Source organism: Anolis sagrei, chromosome X (genome assembly GCF_037176765.1).
Source record: "Anolis sagrei isolate rAnoSag1 chromosome X, rAnoSag1.mat, whole genome shotgun sequence".
NCBI classification, from domain to species: Eukaryota; Metazoa; Chordata; class Lepidosauria; order Squamata; family Dactyloidae; genus Anolis; species Anolis sagrei.
In genome coordinates, this window is record NC_090034.1 from 39,217,030 (window position 1) to 39,243,668 (window position 26,639).

A 26,639-nucleotide genomic window follows, 5' to 3' on the forward strand; every position below is an offset into this window, starting at 1 on the left:
GCTCAGGCTGGATCTACACTGCCATATAATCCAGTTCAAAGAAGATGACCTGGCTGCAGAAACTGGATTATACAGTAGTGTAGATAGGGCCTCAGTGGGAAAATACAAGCTTTTCACACAAAGACTGCAAATTTGCATTTTGACTTTTTCAGGCAGAGCTGGGTTAGATTCCTGGCTAAAAACAATGGGGACTCAGGTTCACCAAACAGTAGGTTTGTGCATTTCGAGTGAATCGGTATCCGTTCCTGCTGCTGGTTACCAGAAGCACCCCATATCCATTTTCTAGCACTTCACAAAAACTGATGCACTGCTGAATGGGTGTTTTCATTCAGCATTCCCCCCCCCCCCCAAATGCCTCTGCCAATGGGGAACTTACGAGACTCCCCCTTTCCCCTGGGAGCCTTTCCCTCTTCAAGGAAGCTTTGGTGTCAACAACAGGGTTGAGACAGCACCCTTCCTGGGACCCTTTCTTTTTTTCCCTTCAAAGGAGTCTGGGTGTCAGCAACAGGGTTAAGACAGCACCCTCCTCCAAACCCATTATGGGGAGGGGGGATTCCCACAGGCTCCCCTTCCATGTCCTTCATTAAGACCTGGGTTAAAAATGAATCAGAGTTACCCCCCCCCCTCCCCATACGTTTCTGAATGCTTTACCTTCTGTTTGTAGAGGAAGAGACTGGGTTTACCGCTTCTTAAAGCTGTTCTTCTCTAGAGGAGGGGCAGTTGCCCACACTTCATTCCCTCCCAGCAGCAGCAGCTTTAAGGCATTTTAAGGAGGCCCGGGGAAGGAAGCGAGATGACCTGGAGTTCAGTCGAGCTATCCTTCTTGGACTACCTTAAAAATTCCCTCACTTGCCTGCAAGGCTGCAGTATTTCCTTTCTGCTTTGGTTTAATGCTTCCTTAAAGCTGTTTCTACTTTCTACTCTAGAGGAGGGATAGGGTTCTCTTTTTGCTTACTGGGATTACCATTATTAATTATTATTATTACCTTTTAGAAGTATTTCTGAAGGAGAGGAAGGGAAGGAGAAAAAGAAACTAAAAAGGTGACTCTCCCTCTCCAACTCCCCAAACACATAAGGGCGTACCCCACCCACCATCCCTAGGGTCCCTCTCCAACTCCTAGCCAGCCCCACTAAATAAAAAGAATCAGGAAAATAAAGGAAAATAAAAAAAGAGTCAACTGTGATGCCAAATAGAAGAGGAGGATCTGAGATCATCTCCCACTTGCTTTCGTGTCAGGTGGGTTTTTGTACTGGAAGGGCCCTTTCCATTACAAGCTCTTGAAGTACCGAAGGTACTGAAGGAAACGAAATTTGCACACAACTTTACCACACAGTCCAGATGAAAGATCAGAAAGTTCTGTCCTACTAGTTGTTGCTGGACTCACCATCCAACACTAGCAATTATCAGTAATGATAAGGGTTGTATTACTCAACATCTGGTGAGCCGCAGGCTTAGTGTAGGAAATGCTGACTGAAATGGACCATTGATCTAACTTGATGCCTACAGACATAAGAAAAACATTATGAGCCCCAGCCCCAATCTCTGCAGAAAGTTGTTTCTTTTTCACTTGATTCTCTCCCCCCCCCCCCCCCCCCACACACACACTTTATTGCCCAGTAGATCCCCTTTGGGGAAATGCATTGGTTTTTAACTTTGCACTGCCATTTAGAAAGGGGAAAGAAGAGGGAAGAAATGCATCAGAGCGGTGTTGTTTTCTCTAAGGATAAAGCAAAACTAAAGCTGAAATGAGAGCTGCGGGATAGGTAATGTGGCTTTAAGTGGTTTTCTATTGCTCTCGGCTTTCTTATTATAGAGCTCTCCTTCTCTCTGAGATCAGGGGGATTCCCAGTCCTGATTAGTTTTTCAATCAGGGATTCCGAGTCCAGAAAGTAAAGACACCACAATAAGTGCCTCTCTGACGTGGGCAAAACATGGGCACCAAACCAAAATAGTCCACATGTACCTTGATCCATTCATGTTTCTTAAGAAGTCTGACTCTGGCCACATTAGAGGGAGGCAACTTGTCAGCGGCCTGCTTGACAGAATCTCTTCCTTGCTTTAGCTGCCTTTTTAGTCTCTCTACTCACCCAGACCTAAATACCCTATAGCAATGGCTCTCAACTTGTGGGTCCCCAGATGTTTTGGCCTTCAACTCCCAGAAATCGTAACTGGCTGGGATTTCTGGGAGTTATAAGCCAAAACACCTTCGGGAGCTCGTAATGGAAAGGCAGCTGCTGGCACAAAAGCCCGCTTGATACGAAAGTAATTGAGAGCTGATCCCCGCCCCCACCCTGCTTTCGTGAGCCTTGTCTGTGTGTATCTTAAGCCCTTTATTGAAAGCCAGGTCTTCTCTGCAGACTGAGGGGAAAGCATCACCGGAAGTGTGTGTGTGTGTTTTTTAATGTCAGGAGTAACTTGAGAAACTGCAAGTTGCTTCTGGTGTGAGAGAATTGGCCATTTGCAAGGATGTTCCCCAGGGGATGCCCAGATGTTTTGATATTTTACCATCCTTGTGGGAGGCTTCTCTTATGTCCCCATATGGGGAGCTAGAGCTGACAGAGGGAGCTCATCCATGCTCTCCCCGGATTCGATCCTCCGACATGTCGGTCTTCAGTCCTGCCGGCACAAGGGTTTAACCCATTGCACCACTGAGGACTCCCAGGAGGAGTGGTATCTTAAGCCCTTTATTGAAACCCAGGTCTCCTCTGCTGACAGGGGAAAGCGTCACAGGAAGAGTGGTATCTTAAGTAAATCTTTTAATCCATGTCTTAATGAAGAATACAAGGACAAACGATGCCATTGCAATCCCCCCCCCCCCCCCCATTGCCGTCAATGGACCAAAAATAGATGTTTTTTTAAAAAAGGATGAGAAATGAAAACACCTTTTCAGAAAGGTAGCTGTTTTAGGGAGATGGCTGAAAACAGATATCCAGTTCTGGTATTCGGCAAGCAGAAACACATTGGGATTCACCCGAAATGCACAAGCCTTATACCTATATGTATGTGTGTGTATGGCTGGCGTTGTGATGAGAGTGCTAGTCCAGGACTCTGAGGTCATATCTACACTGATGCTACATTTTAAATTAAATTTGTTTGTAAGTTGGAACAGGTATACTTAAAAATGTACCTGTTCTGACTTACAAACAAATTCAACTTAAGAAGAAACCTACAAGTTCATAACTTGAGGACTGTCTGTATATGGCAGTGTAGACTCATGTAATCCAGTTTAAAGCAAATAATCTACATTCAGAAACTGGATTATATGGATAGATGAGGCCTCAGAGTTGTGGTCTAACACTTTCAACACTGCACTGACTCATATTCCCAGTATATGAGAAATGTTTTTATTTTTATTTTTTTAAAATCAAGATCCGCTAAACAATAAAAAACAACCAGATAAAATATGTCTCCTTCATAAAAAACAGATCTGAAATGGAGAGAACGTTTGGGAAACTGAGCTGTGTGGTCAAGGCATTGTTGAAATGAATCATCGCTTTGTCTGTTTCGGAGATTAATTCAACCCATCACCTGTGTTCAAATTCACATCCCCACAAAAGCCTTTCTCACAAAAGCATCTTTTTCTCTGTCAAACACTAAAGTACCTGGACACTGAAAAAGCAGAGCATGGCAGTCATGAAGATGTTATATGGTTTGTAGCCTGGCATATTCTAGATGTTTTGGACTCCAAGTCTCATCAGCCACAATTGTGCTGTCTAAAAGGGAGAAACAAGTGATCTAGAGCTTAGAAACAGTTTCTTTTTGGAAGCGATAATTTCTGAATTCTTAGACTTGTAATCCAATAACAACAACAACAACAACAACAACAATAAAAACAACTTTTTCAGTATCTGAAGAGATCAGCTGGGAAATCAATATGTAAATTGTCCTCCACGATTCACATTTATCCAGATTTTGCCATGCTGTTCTTTGAATCAAATGTGCACAAGGGTGTGCAAAACAACACATACATTATGAGAAAGACATGCAAGAATACATACTAATTTTCAGCAGAACCTTTAAAAATTACAGATGCAAAAAGGATTGGGAAAATGTATAGAAATCATAACTGATAGATCCACTCACTTCTATTCATACATAATATTAGGAGTTCCTGTATAGAATCAGAGTAACTAGTGTAGCAAAGCAGCACGTTTATTTTGTTCTAGCTTGGGTACCCGACATTGCCCGATCTTTTAATTGTACAAAATGCATAAGGTTGTGGGTGAACTACAACACACATCATGCCAGGTTAACCCCGAGAAACTCCATCAAAGTTGTTATGTTGAGCAACTCTGCTCTAGATGCATCATCAGTGGGATTCAGTGTGCTTTCTGGCTGCAGGGTAAACTACAATTCCCACTATGGTGAGTCAGTCCCCTCAAACCCCTCCAGTAGGTTCAGTTGGTCATGGGGGTTCTGTGTACCAAGTTTGGTCCAGGTCCATAATTGGTGAAGGTCACCATTTCTCTGGTTGTGGATGAACTACAACTTCCAGAAAGTAAGGTCAGTTCCCCCCAAACCCCTCTAGTAATCAAATTTCAACATATCAGCTATGTGCGCAATGGTCCAGATCCATTGGTGTTTGGGTTCACAGTGCTCACTGGATGTAGGTGAACTACAGCTCGCACAAATCACACCTGGAATATTGTGTCCAATTCTGGGCACCACAATTCAAGAGAGATGTTGACAAGCTGGAATGTGTCCAGAGGAGAGTGACTAAAATGATAAAGGGTCTGGAGAACAAGCCCTATGAGGAGCGGCTTAAGGAGCTGGGCATGTTTAGCCTGAAGAAGAGAAGGCTGAGAGGGGATATGATAGCCATGTATAAATATGTGAGAGGAAGCCACAGGGAGGAGGGAGCAAGCTTGTTTTCTGCTTCCCTGGAGACTAGGACGCGGAACAATGGCTTCAAACTACAAGAGAGGAGATTCCATCTGAACATGAGGAAGAACTTCCTGACTGTGAGAGCCGTTCAGCAGTGGAACTCTCTGCCTCGGAGTGTGGTGGAGGCTCCTTCTTTGGAAGCTTTTAAACAGAGGCTGGATGGCCATCTGTCAGGGGTGATTTGAATGCAATATTCCTGCTTCTTGGCAGGGGGTTGGACTGGATGGCCCATGAGGTCTCTTCCAACTCTATGATTCTATGAAATCAAGGTGAATTTTCCCCAAAGACCTCCAGTTTTTTTTGTTCGTCATGGGGGTTCTGTGTGCCAAGTTAGTTCCAGGTCTGTTGTTCAGAGTGCTCTTAGATTGCAGGTGAACTATACATCCCAGTACCTACAACTCCTGTAAATCATGATGAATTCTCCTCAAACCTCTCTAGTATGTTCAGTTGCTGATCAATTCCTCTGCTTGCTGTGTAGGGAATAGTAAATAACAGCAAAGAGTTGTGGGAGAAGCAGTGGGCAGGGTCATGCAAATTTCACACCAACTGAGAGAGTAAGAAACACTGGGATGTCTGTGGTGGAGGAAAAACAGAAAATCTAGGATGAAAATGTTCCCGTATGACAGCCTTCACTTGGGTGGTGGGACATTGGTAGGGCTCTTGTACATGTTTAGGGTGCTCTCTATAACCCGCAATGTCATTGGAAGGAGAGACATTGGTGTCTCCTGAGGAGTGGGAGTTATAACTATTTGTGGAAGTGGGCATCTGCCTGTTTAAGCGAACACCTCAGCCACACGCATACATACATATTTTCATTTTTATTATATGTATAGATAGATAACAGCCCTCTTGCAGAAAGTATCCGTAATCTTTTTTTTCTCTAGACATTATTTCTCCTCATTGATATTTTAATTCATCCTCATCTGACTTAAATATTCTAAGGCACCAGACTCCCCTTTGCTCTTGGAAGCTAAGCAGGATTGGTAGTAGTTAGTGTAAGTCACCTGGACATTGATCTGGAATGGTCCTATATGTAGACGCAACCTGGATCTGTTTGAGCACATCTCATGGACATCAGAAAGTCCTTGAAGATACGCACCATCACCCCAGACTTAATGATAATAGTCAGTTCAGAACAGACCATTTTGGGATGATTTGGAAACCATTAGATCACACTTGAACAAGCAGGCTAATCAAGCACTGATTGTCGAGAGCTGAAAAGTTGGTATAATGTAGCCCCAACAATCCTATCATTAGGGAGATGTGTCACTCTCTCGGTACATCAATCATTGCCTCTGTATGCGCACAGGATTCGCTTTGTTCTGCTTACTGTGGAGGAACATCAAAGAATGTATCCTTATTTTGTGTGAAATATGTAAGTGTTGATAAATGGGCCTTAGCACAAGTAGAATTCCAATTGGAGTTGAGAGTATTTCAGGAATCGGGGTCCTCTCCAAAAGATCCCCGAGTGAAAGAAGTTTCGATGACAGGATGGGTGCTTGCTTCATCCTCTACTCCTCTCTGTGCAACTATGGGCTTGATTCCTATTTAATAGCCTAACTACTGATCCTATCGATTCTTTAATGGTGAGTAAACCCATTACTGTATAAGTCCATGACTCAGGTCATATGTTGCATAGCTGTCAAATGAAATTCTCCATACTTATTAACCATTACAACAAGCACCCTTTACAGGCCAAAACAAAACGTCATCAAATAGCTTCCTGTCTCTTGGATTATGTCTCTAACTTCCTCATTGCCCATTCTGGTGACTCAAGTTTCTGGACTGAATTCTAATTCCAGTTCATTTCCACTTTTACCCGTCATGGCTCTAGTCAGTTCTCATGAACTACAATTTCCAAGGTACACTAGGGCAGGATCTACACTGCCATATAATCCAGATTATCTGCATTGAACTGCATTATATGAGTCTACACTGCCATATCATCTAGTTCAACGCAGATAATCTGGATTTTATATGGCAGTATAGATGGGGTCTGAGAAGTGGGACTGATTGATTTAATCAGACCAGGTGCGCTGAGAGCTGTATTCAGGGAACTGCTTTGGAATTTTCTAAGAATTCTATGTACCCCATGAAACTAGACATCCCAGGATTCCAAGGGCTGCAGCCATGAGAATTGAAGTGATGCTAAATGTATGTAACAATGTGGTACAGATATGCCATTAGTCTATCAGTAGCAGTGACGATTAAGCTACAGCAACAGTACCTTGGGCAGTTTCCAGTATACAACATGCACTAACAAGCTTTTATACTCAACTGAATCCTTTAAATCCTCTTGAGCCACACTACACCTGCCAGAATTCAGTCCCTTCTTAAAGGGGAGTATTTCTATCTAGATATCAGCACACCATCTCTTATTTATTAGCTCCCATTTTATACACTGCTTAAACGAACAAGCAGACCCAATAATGAGTGGTGGTTCCCCATGGTTATTCAACTTAACAGCCTACGGACCTCATCCCACAAGCAGAGGAAAATTGAGACTGTGGGTTAAAGTAGGGGAAAGTGGAGGGAAGTGTATTACTTTGTTCCCTACTATCTTTCCCCATCTTTTGGGATGTCAGGGTCTGCATACAGACAAAGATGAAGGGCTGCCAGGCCCAGCATCTGAGTCAGTAGCAAGCTGGGAACATCAATAGCAGTAGCCTGACACTGAGAGCTTTCCACACAGCCCTATATCCCAGAATATCAAGGCAGAAAATCCCACATTATTTGAGTGTGGACTCAGATAGCCCAGTTCAAAGCAGATCATATGAGATTTTCAGCCTTGATATTCTTGGATATAGGGCTGTGTGGAAGGGCCCTTAGGAAGCTACCCCTGAAGTGCAGGGCCAAGTGCCTCAGGCAAGTTTGAGTCCTCAGGATCAGGAGAGCAATGAGGCAGAATTAAGTGTCCCAGAAAGACTACAACTGGATGGCACAGAGAAGGGCCAACAGGTGAGAGAACTTGTGCTATGGGGCATAAAGAGTGGCAATTTGGATCTGATCATTGCAATGTTTGGAACCTGTTACAGCTTAGAGCTCTGCCTGGTGACCTCGTGTGTATCTTTGTGTTTTGGACCTTGGCTTTGGAACTTTGGATTATGCATAGATTTGGATAATTTGGTGAGGACCTTTTGAATGGACTATTGACTATGACTTCAGAAATACCCCTGCATTGTTGCTGTTTGAATCTGCATTGGCTTGGATCCCGGACTGACTGACGATGAGAGTAGCGAGTGACTGTTTATATTTCGAGATGCTCTGTAGGGTTATGGCATGAGATGGCCAACCAGCCCATGTCCTTTCCATGTCTTCTGCCTGTCTTTCCCCATTTGAATTTGGGTAACACTTGAAGATGGCCTTCGGGGTCCATTTCCATGTGCTGCGGAAATGAAGCCTCATACGTGCCCATACGTCATGTGATGCCCTTTGTGGGACTCCATTTTGGCAGTGCAGGGAATCAGAGTCAAAAGTCTGTCCAATGAGGTTCTGAGTCTCTAGAAGCCCTAGCCTTCCATAGTAGCAGCAGTCTTAATAGGCTGGAGTTATTCACCTGAACACAAGGACACTGGATAGCTAGGTACCACTAATAGTGGGTTATTGAGCACTTACGGGAATCCATTCCTTGCTCAAAGGTCCAAATGACTTTCTCTAATCGTAAAATGTTGTGTGGTGCTCAATACCATTCTTGGCATGTCCAAAATGTAGCTCTTTCTGCCTTCAAAGTGGATGTTGATGACACTGCCATGTGCACCTGACTCATTCCTTCCCCAAGGATCACATCCAAGCTTTCCCCAACCCATCCCAATTGCATCCTGTGCATGCATGGATAACCAGCAAGGAATCTCAATTCGCCTTTCCAGCACCGATAAAGCATGCTAATTTTCCTACATGGAAATGATATACACACCAAGTGAGAATGCAGGCAAGCAATTAAAAATGCCAATAAATATAACAGGAACAACAGTGCGACAGCAGCAGCAGCAACAACAATATAAAAAACATCCCTCAGCTACATTTATTAGTTGTGGATTAAATCGACACAATTATTGCCAATCACCCAGGGCTGTAATTAAGTGACACAACTTAATGAGAAGAAATTTTGCCTTGATTAAATAGATTGGTGCTGGACAGTTTTGATGATAATTAAATGTATTGTGTATGTGAAGAGAGTCACAGCAAAACTGGGCCCACGGTGCTGTTACCTCCTATGCATCCATATCTTCTCAACAGTAAGGATAACCTTTTGATAGAAAACACCCTTCTCTCTCTATATAAATGTCAATATGTATGTTTTATTTGTCTGTACTGCAAAGACTGTTGCTAGGTGAGGTGGCCCTCTGTGATGTCACTGGGGAAAAAAGGTAACATGTCTGAGGGGAAGGGAGGAAGGAAGGAAGGAAAAACCCTCAAAGAGAGCCGTGTGTCCAAGGAGGTCCTCTCAGAGCTGGAGAAAGGGGAGGTGGGTGGAGGGGTGGAGGGAGAGAGAAAGAAAGAAAGGAGAAAAAGAAGGGAAAGAAAGAAAGAGAAAAAGAAGGGAAAGAAAAGAATGGAGAAGGGAGGAAGGGAGGGAAGAGGGAGGAAGAAAAAGGAAGGAAGAAAAGAAGAGAAAAGAAAGGAGAAAATGTGTGATGAGAGGGAAAGGAAAGAAAGAGAAAGAAGAGATGAAAGTAGAGGGGCAGCATCCCGTCTAACCCCTGGGCAATGCCGGGTATAATTGCTAGTTCTCAAATATACAGAGCTCACTACCCAAATCAGAAGACGCTTACTTCTTGGGAGGACAGCAATGATAAATCTTGATAAAATAGTGAAGAGTAGAGACATCACACTGGCAACAAAGATCCGCATAGTTAAAGCAATGGTATTCCCCATAGTAACCTATGGATGTGAGAGCTGGACCATAAGGAAAACTGAGTGAAGGAAGATAGATGCTTTTGAATTGTGGTGTTGGAGGAAAATCTTGAGAGTGCCATGGACCGCGAGAAGATCCAACCAGTCCATACTTCAGGAAATAAAGCCCGACTGCTCATTGGAGGGAAGGATATCAGAGGCAAAGATGAAGTACTTTGGCTACATAATTAGAAGACAGGAAAGCTTGGGGAAGACAATGATGTTGGGGGACTCCTGGTCTTTATTTCATTGGCAAAAGGTTTCATACCCTTCAACATTTCACAGGCAAAACCTGGGACAAATGTGACCAAACGACATCACAGTTGTTTGGTCACATAAGCTAGGAAATACTTTTTCCTGAGTCTACTAGGAAGGGACAGGTTCTGCCTCCTCTTCTCCCACTTGCTGAATCAATTGAATTGTTGTGTTTTGAATGGAGAGGACAAATAGGGAACGTGAGAGGAGCAGAACAAATTGAGATATTTTGAAAGCAGCTGAAAAGAGATGACAAAAGATTAATTGGGGATGTACCTGGGAGGATGATGGGACAGAGAGCTGAACTTTCCCAAAATGTCCACTTCTCCGTTCTTTGACTGCTGCTCACCTGTCACTGTTGGAATGCAACCCAAATGCAACAGCTTTTCATGTACATGCCTCCAACCTCTCAGTTCTCCTGACAAACTTATTTTTCCAAAGATCTCCTCTCTTTCACTTTTTCCCTGACTTACTGAGCACTCAATGAAGCTCACTTTTTTTTCCTTTTTCAGTGCAGTAAAAGCTTTTGGCTGGCCTTTCTTGCCACTTTGCAGAAGGGGTGATGGATGGCAGAAAGAAGACACATAAAAGCAAGTCTGCCCATTTCCCTTTCCCCCCTCTTTTTGTTGGCATCAAACCCCTGCAAACCATATGTTCCTAATCTGCCTAGCCTTTCTTTGGCAGAACACATTTTTATGAAGGCTCATTTTGTGGTCTCTAAAGACCCCATAAATATTTCCCCTATACAGAGAAGGTCTTACTGCATTAATACTAATGGGATCGTTGTGCAAAGGCAAATGGGAAGTCTGCCAAAATCTAACGCTGCGGCCTGTCTCACTTTAATATTCCCTGTCATCCTATAACTTGGAACTGAATCAGAAATTATGCTTGTGAATTGTCAGGACCAGAAGATGCAGCATTGAGGAAATCAGTAGATACAAAGCTAGTCATGGACTTAGCCAAGTGGTTCTCCAAATCTGGTGAAGGAACCACGGGGCACATTGAGAAGGCACTGAGGGTGAAATGCTGATATTGAAGAAGAAGAAAAATCCCAATACAGTGGCTGTCTTTGAAATTTCCAGTAATTGCTGAAGTGGCAGCCCTCAGAGAGACAGCTTGCTCCTTCCACAGTTCAAGCAGAAACAATAAAGCAATTCCTAGCTGTGCATACATTGATCAATCGGTGAGTTCAAATACTCAGAAGTTGTGGCAACTGCTCATGTGGAGTTATACAATGAAAAAATGTGGTGACCAACAGCTGTGGCAGAATACAAGTTATAACCGATCAGTGATATAGTCCACTGAGAAGTCTTGACAAGCAAGAGTTGGCAGGTGAGCATGTCACACATTGTCGGGAAGTCCAGCATGAATCAACAGGAATATGTGCATTTTTCACCTGTCTTCATTCATTTCTTTTTTCTCAGCACACTCTAGATTTGCATTTCTCCAGGTGTAACCTTACCTTGTATGCATCTCACCAGCTGTGCCAATGACGTGTTCCTCTGGGAGTGTTTGAGAGTGGTGCTTTCCTACCAACTAGGCTTGAGCACAGATTTGGTTTCCTGCAGCCAATCTGGCTTTTTCAGTTGGCCATAATGGTAAGGGCTCAGCTGCCATGTTTTTTCATCCAGAACGGGCCGCGTGTCACCCAATCATGACTCCTCTTCCCCTATTCAGCACCAAGCGGTGCACGGAAAGGCTGCCGTGTGCTGCTCGCATGGGGTTTCCCTGTGAGCCCTGCCTGCTGGGCCAATCAGAATAGAAGAATGCTGTGACGTGTCTTATGCAAGCTGTGTCGGCGTGCACCTCCATTGCTCTCAGTTGCGTCCTGGCTCTAGAGAGGTGTTTCAGTCCGATTGGCTTGCTGCTCACTCTCAGCTTTATTTTTTGGCTTGTCCTGGTTTGGCTTCCCTCTAGCATTGAATCTTATTGATTTTCCTTTATTTTCCTGATTATTTTTATTTAGTGGGACTGGGAGATGGGAAACTGCGGGACGGGTGGGCGGGGTGTGTGTGCACGTTTGAGAACCTGCTCTTAACTGCCAAGACTTAAAATAATACGTTCCAAAATATGGTTTTTGTTGTGGCTCAGCAAGTGGCTGAGGATTTTTCTGATTATCAGAGGATAAGGGAATGAATGGGTTTCAAAGTGAAGAGTCTGCTAGTGATCCGAGAGAATCACAGGCTGAGGAGGCCTCTGTTTGGGATTCCTGTACTCAGTCCCAAGCAACCAAAGTGAAAATTTCAGTTCCCTTGTGAAATGGCCTTTGGCCAATGGGGAGTTTTCCCCTGAAGCTAGATTAGGCCTTCAGGTGGAGTGAGTGAAAGATAGATTAATTAGACATTCTGAGAGACTCCTTGAGAAGTCTTTGAAGCCCAGGTGAATCCGGCATGATCTCATGGCTTCTTGGTCAGGCTTGGGCTTAAATTAAGTGGCGTTTACTTGGTGCTTCTCAGAGGAGACAACATTGCCATAAGGTTGGAGTTCCTGTCCTGGCTCTCAAGTTCATGATTCAAGTTTCCTGTGTTTGTCTATGTTCCTGGAAGGGTTTGCCTTGGAAAAGGTTCATGCTTTAATGCTTATGGATTTATTCCTGTGATTTTGGCTCTCTTGACTGCATGTCAGCAATCATTTTTGGATTGCTACTATTTTGTATATGGACTGCTGGTATTTTGTATTTCCTTCTCTGCTGCTCTTTTGGGAAATGCCCCTTTCCCATATGTACATGCTTTTCATAATAAACCACTGAAGTTAGTACTACTGGACTCTGGTGTGGTGCTGGGTGAAAAGGTGTCTCAAGGCTAGAGTGCAACAGTTTCCCCCCAAAACATACCTAGATTCCCCACAATACATTTTGGAAATCCGCCCCCCCCCCCCCCCCCCGGGAATATAGGAGTGTTTTTTTAATAAGGAGACAATGCTTGCTTGCTTGCTGCTGCTGGCAGAAATGCAAAAATGCAAAAACTTTGGAAGACGTTGCTTGCTCTTTTTTATTAGTAAAGAAGAAAGTGAAATAGTGGGGCACTGGGCTGTGTGATGTGGAAGTGTATCTTTGACATTTGGCAGGAAGGAATGGTGCTCTGCTCTTGCTCCTGGAGAAGTTATAGGACTGGGCCAGCGGAGAGATACCTTTTGGGGAATTTTTAAATGAGATTTTAATAAGAAAAGAAATTCCTAAAAATCAGGGAATGACCTAAACATTGTGAAACTTGGTGGGCTCACTGTGGTTGATGTGTCTTCCAACTGTGGTCATTTTCATCCTGATAGCTCTAAAAATGATGGAAAGGGGAGTCTGGGAAGCCCCCCATTGTTGCCAATGGGCCAGATCTAGCGGCATTTTTTGGATGCAGACCCAAAATGGCTATTCAGCTACTCACCATTTTCAAGAGGCATGCAAAAATGGGTATGGGGGACTACCAAAATTCAGCCAGCAGAAACAGATCGAGGTTCAGCCAAAATACACACACCTACCACTGACAGATTCTCCTTTGTTGAATCAGCCAACAGTACACTTCTACAGGCAGGCAGAGAAAGACTTTCCCTTCATGATATGGTCACCTGAGTAAAACCACTCATGTTTTCCACTTTCACATTAATTGTTTTTTTTTTTTTAAATTTAAATGCCAGACTTACATAGTTCCATAGGAAAAGAAAGATGTTTTTCTTTTCCCCCATTAGGACAAAGGCTACAAACTTCTGCAGTTGTGCAAGATCTGACTTTTTTTTTTTAAATGATAGTGACTTTGGGCAGGGCTTCTTAAGATACAACTTGTGGTCCCTTTTTATACATGAGAATTTTAAGAGAAGGTGGGAAAACAGGCACATGCCCGGAAGAGGAGAAGTGGAGAACAGGAGAAAAAACAGCCCTCCAGCTATTTCGACCTCCAACTCCCAGAAACCCTAATGAGCTTGTTCAGTTGTCAGGAATTCTGGGAGTTGAAGGCCCAAACAGCTGGAGGGCCACAGTTTGAGGATGCTTATCTAAGTCATTAATAAAGATGTTGAAAAGGATGGGGCCCAGGACGGAACCCTGCTTATGGCACTCCACTCGTCACTTCATTATTTGAATAGGTATTGGAAGGAGAGAACCATGGTGTGATCAGCTTTGTATTCATGCAGAATATCCCCAAAAGCCATGGGGTGCACACAGGAAAGCAGCATCCCTTTTTTCCTTGGCTTGCTGATGATAGAAACAATGCAGGATTGTCATCAGCCAGTCCAATATAGTATCCCCACTATGAGGTACTTGGTAACTGTCCAGTTGTTTCCATTTCTTTCCCACAGACAAAGCAAACACACATGTGTACCCACATAAGCCATTTTTGATCCAATTTCCCCTTTCTTGGAAAGATGTGAATTCTCCTCCCAAGCTACAGATTTGCAGGCTGTCTGTTTTCAGTGGTGCTAGAACCCAGCATCTCGTCAAATAATCAGTTGAGATTTCCAAAGGGCTGTTTTAATGCATCAGAGCACAGAATGTATTTTTATTCCAAGGGGAGGGGGGAGAGATAGCAAATGTTATTTTTGTTAAAAGAAAACCTGTTCATGTAATATGGATTTTCCCCATCTGGTATTAACAAGTAGTGGGCCCAGAATGCAGTGGGATTTCAACCAGTTGTTGTAGCAGCTTAATTAGCCTAGTGAACTGGGGACTCTTAATTAAGATTCCTGAACAGGGCCTTGTGAGAGCCCAAAAGACACTCCCGTCGATTTTCTTGTGTCAGCTATGGGCTGCTGCACATGTGTATTATCTGGGCTTGGGGAAAGGTCACAAAAGACGGATGTTAACAAGGACAAGGTGATGTCCCTCAAAGCCTTTCCTCCAGGAAGGGAAATCGGTAGGCAAACATGTCTGAGAACTACTTTTGCTAGCTTTGCTAGCTTAACTCGCTAAGCTTCCAAAAGCTTGCGTATATAGAATAAACTGCACTTGGAGCAGAACCTATCTACCAGGTTTGCTCTCAGGAGCTCTGCTGTTTTTTGGTTTTTTTTGAGCTCCTTACCCCAATATTAGTCAACTAACAGAGGTCTTGTGATATGCTTCAAAGCCTTTGATGCTTTGGATCTAACAGAAATAAAGGAAGTGCTTGCTTCTGATGTGATGAGCTGTGGTGAGCGCTTCTCAAACCTACCTGCAGGGCAGTTTGTGGATGCACAAGACAGGCCACCTCAAGTCTAGGAGATGCAAGTCTAAGACAAGTGCTAAGTTCAGCAAAGGACAAGAGGGATACTCTCACCTCTGCAGGAGTCTACTGTATACGATGCAGCTGTGGACAAGTCTACATAGGAACCACCAAACACAGCACCCAAACACGAATCAAGGAACATGAAAGGCACTGCAGACTACTTCAAACAGAGAAGTCAGCCATAGCAGAGCACCTGATGAACCAACCTGGACATAGCATATTATTTGAGAATGAATGGTTCAACTGGCCACCTTTATGAGCATTTAATGGCCCTACAGTTTCAAGGTCTGGCTTCCTACTGCCTGGGGAAATCCTTTGTTGGGAGGTGTTAGCTGGCCCTGACTGTTTCCTATCTGGAATTCCTGTTTGTGAGTGTTGCTTTTTATTTACTGTCCTGATTTTAGAGTTTTTTAAAATACTGGTAGCCAGATTTTGTTCATTTCCATGGTTTCCTCTTTTCTGTTGAAACTGCCCACATGCTTGTGGATTTCAATGGCTTCTCTGTGTAGTCTGACATAGTGGTTGCAAGAGTGCTCCAGCATTTCTGTGTTCTCAAATAATATGTTATGTCCAGGTTGGTTCATCAAGTGCTTTGCTTCCAACGAAGGATACCCCCAAGCAGGAAGCAGCCAGGCCTTGAAGTTGCAAGGTTATTCAATGCTAATCGAGCTGGCCAAAGGCAACATTCATACTTGCTTCCAACAGACAAGAGTTCTTTCTCCCACCCTGGACATTCCATAGATATATAAACCTCACTGGTCAAGTTTCCAACAGACCTCACAACCTTTGAGGATGCCTGCCATAGATGTGGATGTCAGGAGAGAATGCTTCTGGAACATGGCCAGACAGCCCGGAAAACTCACAGCAACTAATTTTTTTCTGCTCTGAGTCCCCCTGTGGGGTTTTGAGAAGGGCGGGGTACAAATGTTTGAAATAAATAAATAAATTTCTTTCTTTTTACAAAAGTAAGAATTTGGTTGGTTTTGTACTCCTGTTGTCCTACAGTTGTCTATGTGCTATGCGACATCTGTGTGTATTCACTACTCTTTCTTTCTTTCTTCATTTTTTTTAATTGCATCATTGCCAGGCATGTAGGTGGGGGGGGGGGGGGGGCTTGAGGGGTTTCAACCCCCCCCCCCCCCCAAATTCTCAGGGTGGTCTGCAGTAAGTCCTTACTGGTACGTGGCACAGTGGTGTCCTTGAGCCCTTGGCACACTCTCTTTCCTTTTCAGTGCCCCTGGTTTCAGCCTTCGGTGCTGGGAGAGGAAGGGGAGTGCACCAACAGCCCAGGCACCAAAGAGGATGCCACCGCACCACAGACCATTCGGAGGCCGCAATAGGCCTTCGCGCCCGTGCACTCGGCAGGCTTTCGCACCTGTGCATTGAAGTCTCACCACACTCGTGGCTGGGAGTGGGGTGTGTTGAGCCTGTCGGCTGCCTTCTGGAACTCTCTGGATCCAGGTAAACAACAACTCCCATTTGAAAAAGGGCAATCATTCCCCAATCCCTGCCTCTATGAACAGTTGGGCAAATTGGCTCTATGTGCCAAGTTTAGTCCAGATCCAGCATTGGCTTGGTTCAATGCCCCCTGGATAAGCGTGCACTGCAACTCCCAGATCCAAGGTCAATCACCCCCAGTTGGCCATGTTTGGTCCAGATATGATGTTGGCTGCCTTCAGTGCTTTCTGGATCTAGGTAAACAACAACTACCATTTGAAAAGGGCAATCATTCCCCAGTCCCTGCCTGTATGCACTGTATTCTAAACATTTTGTTACTGAAAGTAAAGAAATAACATTTATTATTTAAACTGTTATGTTTATTCATATCATGATCTGATCACCATGCTCAATATATTCCATATTAATGGGGGTATTGGGATAACGATACAAAAGGTTTCCTAGGGTAGATCCTCTCTCACTCAGACTCAGCACCCCCCCCCCCAAATCAAAATCCTGGCTACGGGCCTGATTGTTGCTATTTTCTTCCAATTCGTTCACCACTTACAGAACTAGAAAAACAATTTAGAAATATGTCATACAACAATCATAAATGCATGCAGGAATATTCCAAAGCTTTCCCCATACAACATGGAGCCCAGTATAGAATCAGCGGGGGTCGAGTTATAAGAAGAAAATACTGAAAACAAAATAAATCCAATTTTTCAAACTTTCCTTTCTTTTTTTTAAAAGCCCCTTTTGTCCATAGAAGGTAAAACTGCTAGCTGGAATCTTTTTGAAGCTAAGGTGTCTCCCCCCACGTTCCCAGCCAAAAATGGAACATGAAATAAGAAGACACAGAAGTCCGGAGGCTGCTACATTCCTTTGTTCTTCAGAGCTGCACTGCATCACTTTTTGCGTTTAGATATCTACTAACAATAGGCCAACCTACTTTGAACTCACGAGTCCTTCAGAGCTGCTCTGAAAAAAAAGGGGGGAAATGATTTGATGCCATTCATATCTGAAGACACATGTGTATACAAGGACTGATGGAGGAGACATGAAAGAAATCCTATCCTAGGTCTGACATTTCTCTGCGGGGCATGTTGTATTTCAAGTTTAAGTTCTGAGATCTGAAATTCACATATTGATCAGAACTAACAGGCAGACATTGTCTATAAGGATTGGTTGGATGTGATAGATGATTTGAAACTGCAAAACTTTGCCAACTATCTCAGGTTTCCAGTAGACAGTTAAAAGTACTGTAGAACATATACTGAAACCTTAAACCAGACCTTTTCAATCATTTCATGTTGCTGACAGACTTTTTTTGACATGCATCTTTTGTGACACAGTAATTAAGTTTTACTAGCAAACCAAAGGTTACACCAACCCCTTATAAGAGATAAAAACACATGCATACATTGTAAGAACGAAATGCATGGAGACAAAACATATCTCATGAAAACCTTTCATTTATATTTTTTAAAATACCCCTATGATTTGTAAGATAGCATACATTTCCAAGATGTTTATCATTTCTCGTTATGTTCACATGACATGGCTACACAATGTAGCTGATAGATGAATGAGTCACGAGACACAGTTTGGAAAGCTCTGCCTTAACCAATTTGGATCCTGCATATCCGAGGGAGAACCTTTTTTTAGTATGAGGCTCACCCAGATTTGAGTTGAGCCAATTCTATCATACTTTACAGCAGTGGTTCCCAACCTGTGGTCCACAAGAGCTAAAATATGGTCTGCGGCCTCACTGTTACTACACGGTTGCAATGAGAGCAACTGGTCTCACGAAACCATCTTATAGTACCATGGCTTATTAAATATGGTTTTTTGTGGGTGAGCAGATAGTAACTACTGGATGGCATATGTTTTGTATCAGAAACAAGAATTGATGTGGTCTATCCAATGCAATTTTCTGAATCAGCCCCAAACTGAATCTAAAGTTCACCAAAAACTGATTTGTAACCCTTTCGGTACTAATGTTGGAGAGTGGTCCCTGGTCAAAGTGGTCCTGGTCAAGTGGTCCATGGTAAAAAAAGGTTTGGGAACCACTGCTTACAGAGTTAAACTTTCCCACTTTGGCAGGGACAGCCAGTTAAACTTGTGCTGTCCAACATTCAAAGATGCTTTGAAAATGCCCCAGTTTCTCTGTCCTTCTCCTACTCCCCCACTTTAGTCCTCAGCTCTTCAATTTGCAAAAGGAGTTTGCATTCAATTAACTCAGCAGGAGAGAGAGGAGAGGTGGAATAGTGCCCTATCCTCCACATTTCTTCATACCCACCCTATTTTTTCCTAATAACAACCCTGTGGGGTAAAGAGGCTGAGAAGCTACAATTGGTTCATGGTGTTCCCTTCGGTGTTATATTATGGGGAGCCTGGGATTTGATCATATGTATAATACATATTGGGCAGAAGGGGTGAACAGCTGTAATTTTGAACATATCTGACAACAACAATTGTTCACACATATGAGGAGGTTTGTGACATAAATCCTAGAAGCCAGGTTGAGAGTATCTGGATAAAGGAGGAAAGAAACAACAGGGATGTCATTATGTGGGTCTACTATAGATCTCCAAGCCTGACTGAAGACCTAGATGATGTCTTCCTAGAACAGGTGACCACATACTCAGAACACAGAAATGTAATAGTAACTATCCTGATATTGGTTGCAAGACCACTCTGCCAAGAATACAAGATCCAAGAAATTATTCACTTGCATTGCAAACAATTTCATGGACCAGAAGGTAGAAGAAACAACAAGTGGATCAGATATTTTAGATTTCACCCTAACCGACAGTGATGACCTGGTAAATGGGTGGATGTAGGGGGTTTCTTAGGTGGGAGTGACCATGGACTTCATCAGATGGACTTCTGGCTCCATTTCTATGAGCTTCGGAAATGGAGCGCTACAGAAGTCCCACAGAGGCCATCACACGATGTAGGGCACTTCTGGTGGGACTCTATGGGGCTCCATTTCCGCAGCGCATGGAAATGGGAGCTGGAAGTCCATCCAAACATGAGAAAGTGGGGGGAAAAGAAGGTAAAAGATGGGTGGAAATGGGGGAAAAGACATGGATGGCTGACCATCCCAGAAGATGGGGAAAGACAGTAGGGAATGGGGTAAGATGGTCCCATCCGCTTTCCACCACCCCTCTGATGAAGTGTCATGTTCTTCTAGAGTTTATTATACAGTGGAAAGAGGAAGCTATGTAAAAAAGACAATTTCAATAAACTTAGTGTGATCCCGTGGTCAGGAATGTGGTGAAATTTCCTTCTTTGGCCATTTTAAATCAGAGATTGGATGGCCACCTGCCTAAATTGTGCATTCCTCCATGGGAGGTGGTTGGACTGGATGGCCCTTGTGGTCTCTTCCAACCCTTATGAATCCGTGATGGAATGATTCTATGAACCAAGCAAAGATGAAACTGGAAAACGCAGCCAAAATCGGAGCAGGAAGGTTGATGTGAAAGAAAGATTTAGGGAGCAGAGAGTATATTATCCCTGTTGAAATTATCCACTGCCTAGCAGTCAACTTGTTTCCAAACAACAATTGATTGAGACATGTGCCATTTGCTATTCTGCCTCAGGCAGCAAAATATCTAGGAATGGCCATGGTGGAGGAGAAAAGGGAAGGCTGATTGACATATTGATTTCAACCAACCAGCCACAATCTCCTTGTACACATGTATGGTGACATTTCTGCTTTTCCAGTGTGTTAATATCGCTAGCATTCTTCTCTACCCTTCCACTAAATACAGCTGCTTTGTCAATACTCATTAGGATACTACCATTGAAAGCTGCCTCAGCCGAACTGTTTAATCACTCTCCTTGCCACATTTAGCCTCTATCTCTCTTGCAATCTGATGCTGTATTATCCTTGCTAATTATCCATTGTCTCACAGTTAGCTTGTTAGCTGGCAAGGGGTGCTACATTCGCTAACTTTATTGTCGAAACTTCAGGCTTTCAAGATGTCTGTCCCCTTGGAAAACTCTGTTTTTATACCTTCTTCACATGAAGAAACCAAGCTGCCTCTTCCTACATTTAGACTTGGGTTGGGATTCCTAACTGGGGTTTGTGGCAGAATTGGTGATAAATTAAATATATCACCCATTCCAAGGTGATATATTTAATTTTAGTATTTCCTTTTTTCTGCGCATTACATTGAATTTAAAAAAAGAAACTATCCACAAAAAAAAGCCCAGCAAAATGGGAGCCGGAAAGAGACAAACTCTAATCCAGACTGACAGAAAAAAAATAACCCCAGGTTCCTAATCAGCTGAGAGAACTTCATCCCTCATCTTTCCTTCCTGCTTATCCTACTCAATGCCACCTGCAACCTGGTCTATGTCCGCCTGTCTGCATCAAGTTAATAGATTTAACCTCTAAGTCACAGAATACGCATGCTCTTAGCATTAAATGTGTTGGCCTGCTGTTTGTAATTCCACACCAAATCAAACATGGCACACTGCCCTGTGTGTAAATGCTGAGGCATTACATGGGATTTGAAGCCTTTTGTCTTGAACGTTGGGTTCGTATTGTGAAGACTCTGGGCACATCCAGACAGCACCTAAAGTGCATGTCCTCTCGCATTTTCCCCTGGAGCTGTATAAAAATCCACATTGAACTGGATTATACAACAGTGTGGACTCAGATAAAGGATTATTGGCCTTGATATTCTGGGTCATATGGCTGTGTGGAAGGGCCCTCAGTTGCAACCCTGCTTTTGTTTTCAGATTGATTCCAGAAGCAATTGCAATCTTTTCTCAAGCTATGCATCGCAGACATCTGGCTTCAGAAGCAAGCCTAGCTCACATTTCTTTTCCAGGGAAAAAGCAGAGGTGGGCAGACTTTCAAAGGGTGATCAGCAGCAATCAAACAGGACCCTTCCACACAGCCATATAACCCAGAATATCAAGGCAGAAAATCCCACAATATATGCATTGAACTGGGTTATCTGAGTCCACACTGCCATATATTCCAGTTCAAAGCAGAAAATGTGGGATGTTATTCAGCTGTGTGGAAGGGTCCACACACAAATAAAAAGGCCAGAGACATCTCTCTCTCCTGTTTTTGTTGTTAAAGTGACCAATATTATGAAAGTGGGGGACATTTATAACCAACTAGTGCCGTAATAGAGTCAGGACATGCAGTGTCGAAGCACCAGGACCTTTTAGTTGACAAGAATGAATTTCTTATCTAACCACCCTCTCCTCTCTCTCTCCGCCCCCCCCCCCCCCCCCGCTGCAGTCTTCCCAGTAGCTTGGTAGGTGGTTGATTTTCCAGCAATAATGTACTGTTATGGTAAAAGGTAAGGGTTTTCCCCTAACAGTCATGTCCAACTCTGGGGGTTGGTGCTCATCTCCATTTCTTTTCTTTTTTAAAATAAATTTTTATTGCAATTTTCTTAAATATACAGACAGTAAAATTTGGGGAGAAGAGGGGGGGAAGAGGGGGGGGAAGGTTATAGAGTGGGGGATAGAGATTTAGAGAGGAGATATGGGGAGGTGGTTGGGGGGGTGTGTAGAAGGGAAGAAAAGGGTTTATGTGAGGGAAATAAAAGTGACAGTTAAAAGAAAAGATTCAAGAGGTTCGTTCTTCATTCCATGTGACTTCCAGGATTCTTTGAGGGAGGTCTTATCCTTTCCTTTCATTTCTTCTTCTCTCTTCTCTCTATTTTCAGTACCTCATATCGACTACTATGTGTTTTATATCCATCTCCTTTTCAAACCCTTTCTTCTTGTTCTTTTTCCTACTTTCTTAAGTATTCTTCTATGTTTGTGTGCATTCTTTTTAGTTTTATTCTTAGATTTAATTGTTTAATTTTAAATATTCCTTAAATTTTGTCCAGTCAGTTTCCGTTTCCATTATTCCTTTGTTTCTTTGGATAATGAAGCTCAGACTGTCCATGTTCCTGACTTCCATCATTTTTCTTTTCCAGTCATCTATCTTTGGTATTTCTTTCTTCCTCCAAAGTTTAGCAAAGCATATCCTTGCCGCGGTTGTTGCCAAAAATAGTAATTTATTGGTATTTTTGTCCATCTTTAGATTTGAAGTTATGCCCAGTAGAAATATTTCCGGTTTTAGAGGGATTTTAATTTTCAGAACTTTCTGTAATGTTTCTTGTATTTCCTTCTAGTATTTTCTTGTTTTTTTGCACTGCCACCTCATCTCCATTTCTAAGCCGAAGAGCCGGCATTGTCCGCAGACACTTCCAAGGTCATGTGGCTGGCATGACTGCATGGAGTGCCGTTACCTTCCCACTGGAGCGGTACCTATTGATCTACTCACATTTACGATCTGCTAGGTTGGCAGAAGCTGGGACTTACAGCAGAAGCTCACCCTGCTCCCCAGATTTAACTGGCGACCTTTCGGTCAGCAAGTTCAGCAGCTCAGTGGTTTAACCCACTGCACCACCGGGGGCTCGTATGAGCTATTACTGTTATGAGCTATTACTATAATCATACAGGAACCAAAATCTTGCATCAGAGTCTATGATGTTGTAGATACATCACTGAAGCAACATACAATCATGCTAGTGAACTGCATGATGCTCAATGAGACTGAGGCACCATGCAAGATAAAGCACATGTTCTAGATAGTACATAGTTCCAAGTCCCACTGCATAATCTGTCTCGTTGTATAATGTCTACCTATAGTGCACAATGGGATATCCTGCAAGTCTGCTTTCACTGGCGGGGTGAAAGCAGACTTAAAACCTGCTGTCATGATGATTCTTTTTCGTAACTGGAATTTCCAAGGATTGATCCCATGAGCCTTTGTATATATATCTTTTGCTCCATGGCTGACATTTTCTTTGCAAGTCACCAAAGCAACCCAAAAGAAAAACTAAAAAATCTCAATGAGGAGGTAAGAACATCCATGGTAGTGAGAGTAGCCTTTTTAAGGATATTGCTGTAAGTACATTTTTTTTTGGCTGGGCACTCAAGACTCCTGCTGCATCATTTCTGCAGCAATGATCATACACAAGCAAAGAGGTCCACTCATCGAACAGGTGTCACACAGATTATCTCATCAACTAATCCAAAGCTGCTTCTGGGTTGATTGGTTTTCTTCCCTCCCCCTTATTTTTAAAAAGGTGGATTAAAAAAGTTACCCTCCTCCAACAAACACCCTGAAAGCTGGAAATTATATGCTAGGACCTTCATTGTCAGGGACTGTACACAGAGACATACACACATACACATAGAGGCATATATTGAAATGGGCAAGTCAATCTAGTCCATGGCACTTTGGATTTTGACTCATATCATGATTACAGCAATTCCAGGGTTGAAAATAACAAAACAAAACAAAACAACAACAATAACAACAACAACTTTAGGTTGTCCTAGGTTTTTCGGGCTGTATGGCCATGTTCTAGAAGCATTTTCTCCTGACATTTCACCTGCATCTGTGGCAAGCATCCTCAGAGGTTGTGGGGTTTGTTGGAAACTGGAATACTCTGACACTTTGGAATATATTATTATTTATGTTTGGTCTTCCGTGTTTTTACCATTCCTGTGTTAATTGAGATTAACTTGAAACATACATGTCCACTTATGGAATCTTTGGGAAGTTCCAAGCTGGTTAAGGTCTTAGACCAAGACCTGATGCATTTGATTACTGAAGAAATAGCCCTTGACTATAAAGCCCAGAAAGGAGGGGAAAGGAACCTATTGGTTAATATTTTTGGTTTACGCTCTGCAATGTGAGTAGGAGAGATGGGTTTGTGTTTACAGGTGACAGTCATTTTAAAAGCAGTGCCCATCAACAAATAAAATATGCAGATCAACCATACCTTAGAATGAACTGATCCACTGTAACGTTGTTTGCGAGCGTCACTAAAGCACTCACTACTTCTCCTTGTTTGACAGGTTTTGAGGGCAGCCAAAGGGCCACATTGCTGTCCAACCACAACTCTGTCAGCTGAGAGCTTTCTGGGACCCGGTGGAGACTGATAGAACCAATTCTTTGTAAGTGGGACATGGTTTCCCCAGCTCCTTCCTTCCCTGGACGGATAGCATTTCCCTTCCTGATGTCTTCAGTGCTACACTCCCCTTTCTCATCTCCAGGCTGGATGGTGTAGTAAAGCTCTACAGAACTTCCTTCAGATGGATCAGCTGCTTTCTTACGGCCAGTAACAACTGTTGGTGGGTTAAACCAGGCTGGCTGAAGTTCCAAGTCAGCCACACATAAACCCAGATCGCCTTTGAGCCTGCAGCTGCCACGGACCTCCCGCGTTTCTCGAAAAGCAAAGACTCTCATGCAAGGTAGCTGTTCTGTAGCACTGTAATCATCCCAATCTCTTCCCACAATATAAAAAAGTATTTGAACTTTAGGCCTGGTCAAATAAACCTTTTCACTCATGATGTAGGCTTTCAGCTTCCAGTTGAATGTAAACTTGTTGGTGGAACCAAAAATGTCTGAAGTCAACAGGAGATCCTGGGGCACAGTATGTTCCACAGAGAATGGTCCATAACTAGCATTTATTACAGGTGTCTTTTTGGTTTTGTAGGTAAAGAAGGTTTCTATCCGTGACTGCAAACTTGAGTTTCGCATGAACTCCTGATTAGCTTCTCTGAGGAAAAATGAAGTCTCAGTGCGTGAGATCTGATATTTTACAGGTAGATATGTTGGTAGAGAGGAAAATTTCGGTATGTTGTCCAGGATGCCACGGCCCACGGTCACTATTGAAAAAGAAGAAAGACAGACAAAATTAAAAAAAAACATTCTGGACCAAGCCAAAAATTGTATTTTATCAATAAATCAGTACTGGTTTTTTTTAAAAAACAAACAAACAAACAAACAAACAAACGGACATTGGTGCATGCTGGATTGACTTGGTTTGCACTTGGCTACCATTTTGAATGATAAAAAAAACTACCAACGTGACTCACGGGGAAAGACCATAAGGCTTTGTAAAGTGGAAGGCAGTAGAAAAAGAGGAAAGCTGCATTACAGTTGGGTGGGTGGATCCAGTCAAAGAAGCCATGGCTGCCCTAAGTTTGCAAGGCATGAATATGGCTGTTAACAGCTGGGCCACTTGGAGGTTTCTCATTTACAAATCCACCAAGATAGCTAGCTAATAAATTTATTTATTTATTTATTTATTTATTTATTTATTTATTTATTTCAAGCATTTATACCCTGTCCTTCTCACCCCTGGGGGGCGGGGAGGGGGGACTCAGGGCGGCCTACAATAGGCAACCATTAGACATAAAATTAACAAACATAATTAAAACAATCATTAAAACAATGTAAACATTCAAAGATTAAAAATTCTATAAAAAATGCCAGTTTAAAAATGTGATCCATGATCAGGATGGCTAGGATTATTTCAGAGCCTGTGAATAACATCACTGCCTGGGGGATGTTCCAGACCCAAATATTGGAACTCATTGTATAGGGCAGCAGTACAGAAAGTTCCTGACACAGTAGATATTCTTGACAGCTCATCAAACCCTTTTCATTTAACTTAGGCTTAGGCACTACATGAGCCTTACTTAACCCTGATGGTCCAGAGGTCACAGATCAGATATCAAACAATGGCGAGCCAGAGCCACAGAGTCTGGGCCTTGTGAAGACCTTTTCTTATTAAAATCCCCTGGCTAAGACTCCAGTATCTTGGCTGGGAAGCTTTTGATTGTCTCCTCTGCCTTAGAGTAAAAAAAAACTGCCACCCAAACAATAATAAGGATTATCCACTTAGCCACCCACCCATCCCGTTCCAGCACTGCAGGAATGCTCCTCCATTCCTTGCCAAACTCACAGAGACCAAAGGCTGCAAATCACTGGTGTAGAAATATTAACACAGTTACTTTTTTTCCATCTCAATTTTCAATCTACTGAAATGAAGAAAATTTGGTGTAACCAAGAATGAACTTTTGTGTAAAAGGGCCCTGAGTTTAGCTACTGTCCAACAGGGGGAGGAGGGGAGATCACCAGCTTAGAGGCCCCCTGT

General features: G+C 43.0%; 1 protein-coding gene across 1 annotated transcript in view; it reads right to left on the reverse strand.

Annotated features, from left to right (window-relative positions):
• TMEM132C (transmembrane protein 132C) overlaps positions 1 to 26,639 on the reverse strand; it is a 270,374-nt gene that overhangs the window by 145,501 nt on the left and 98,234 nt on the right. Inside the window, exon 2 of the mRNA XM_060785593.2 lies at positions 24,477 to 25,365. Within this exon, the coding sequence (XP_060641576.2) occupies positions 24,477 to 25,365 (889 nt within the window). The remainder of the gene's footprint in view (positions 1 to 24,476; positions 25,366 to 26,639) is intronic.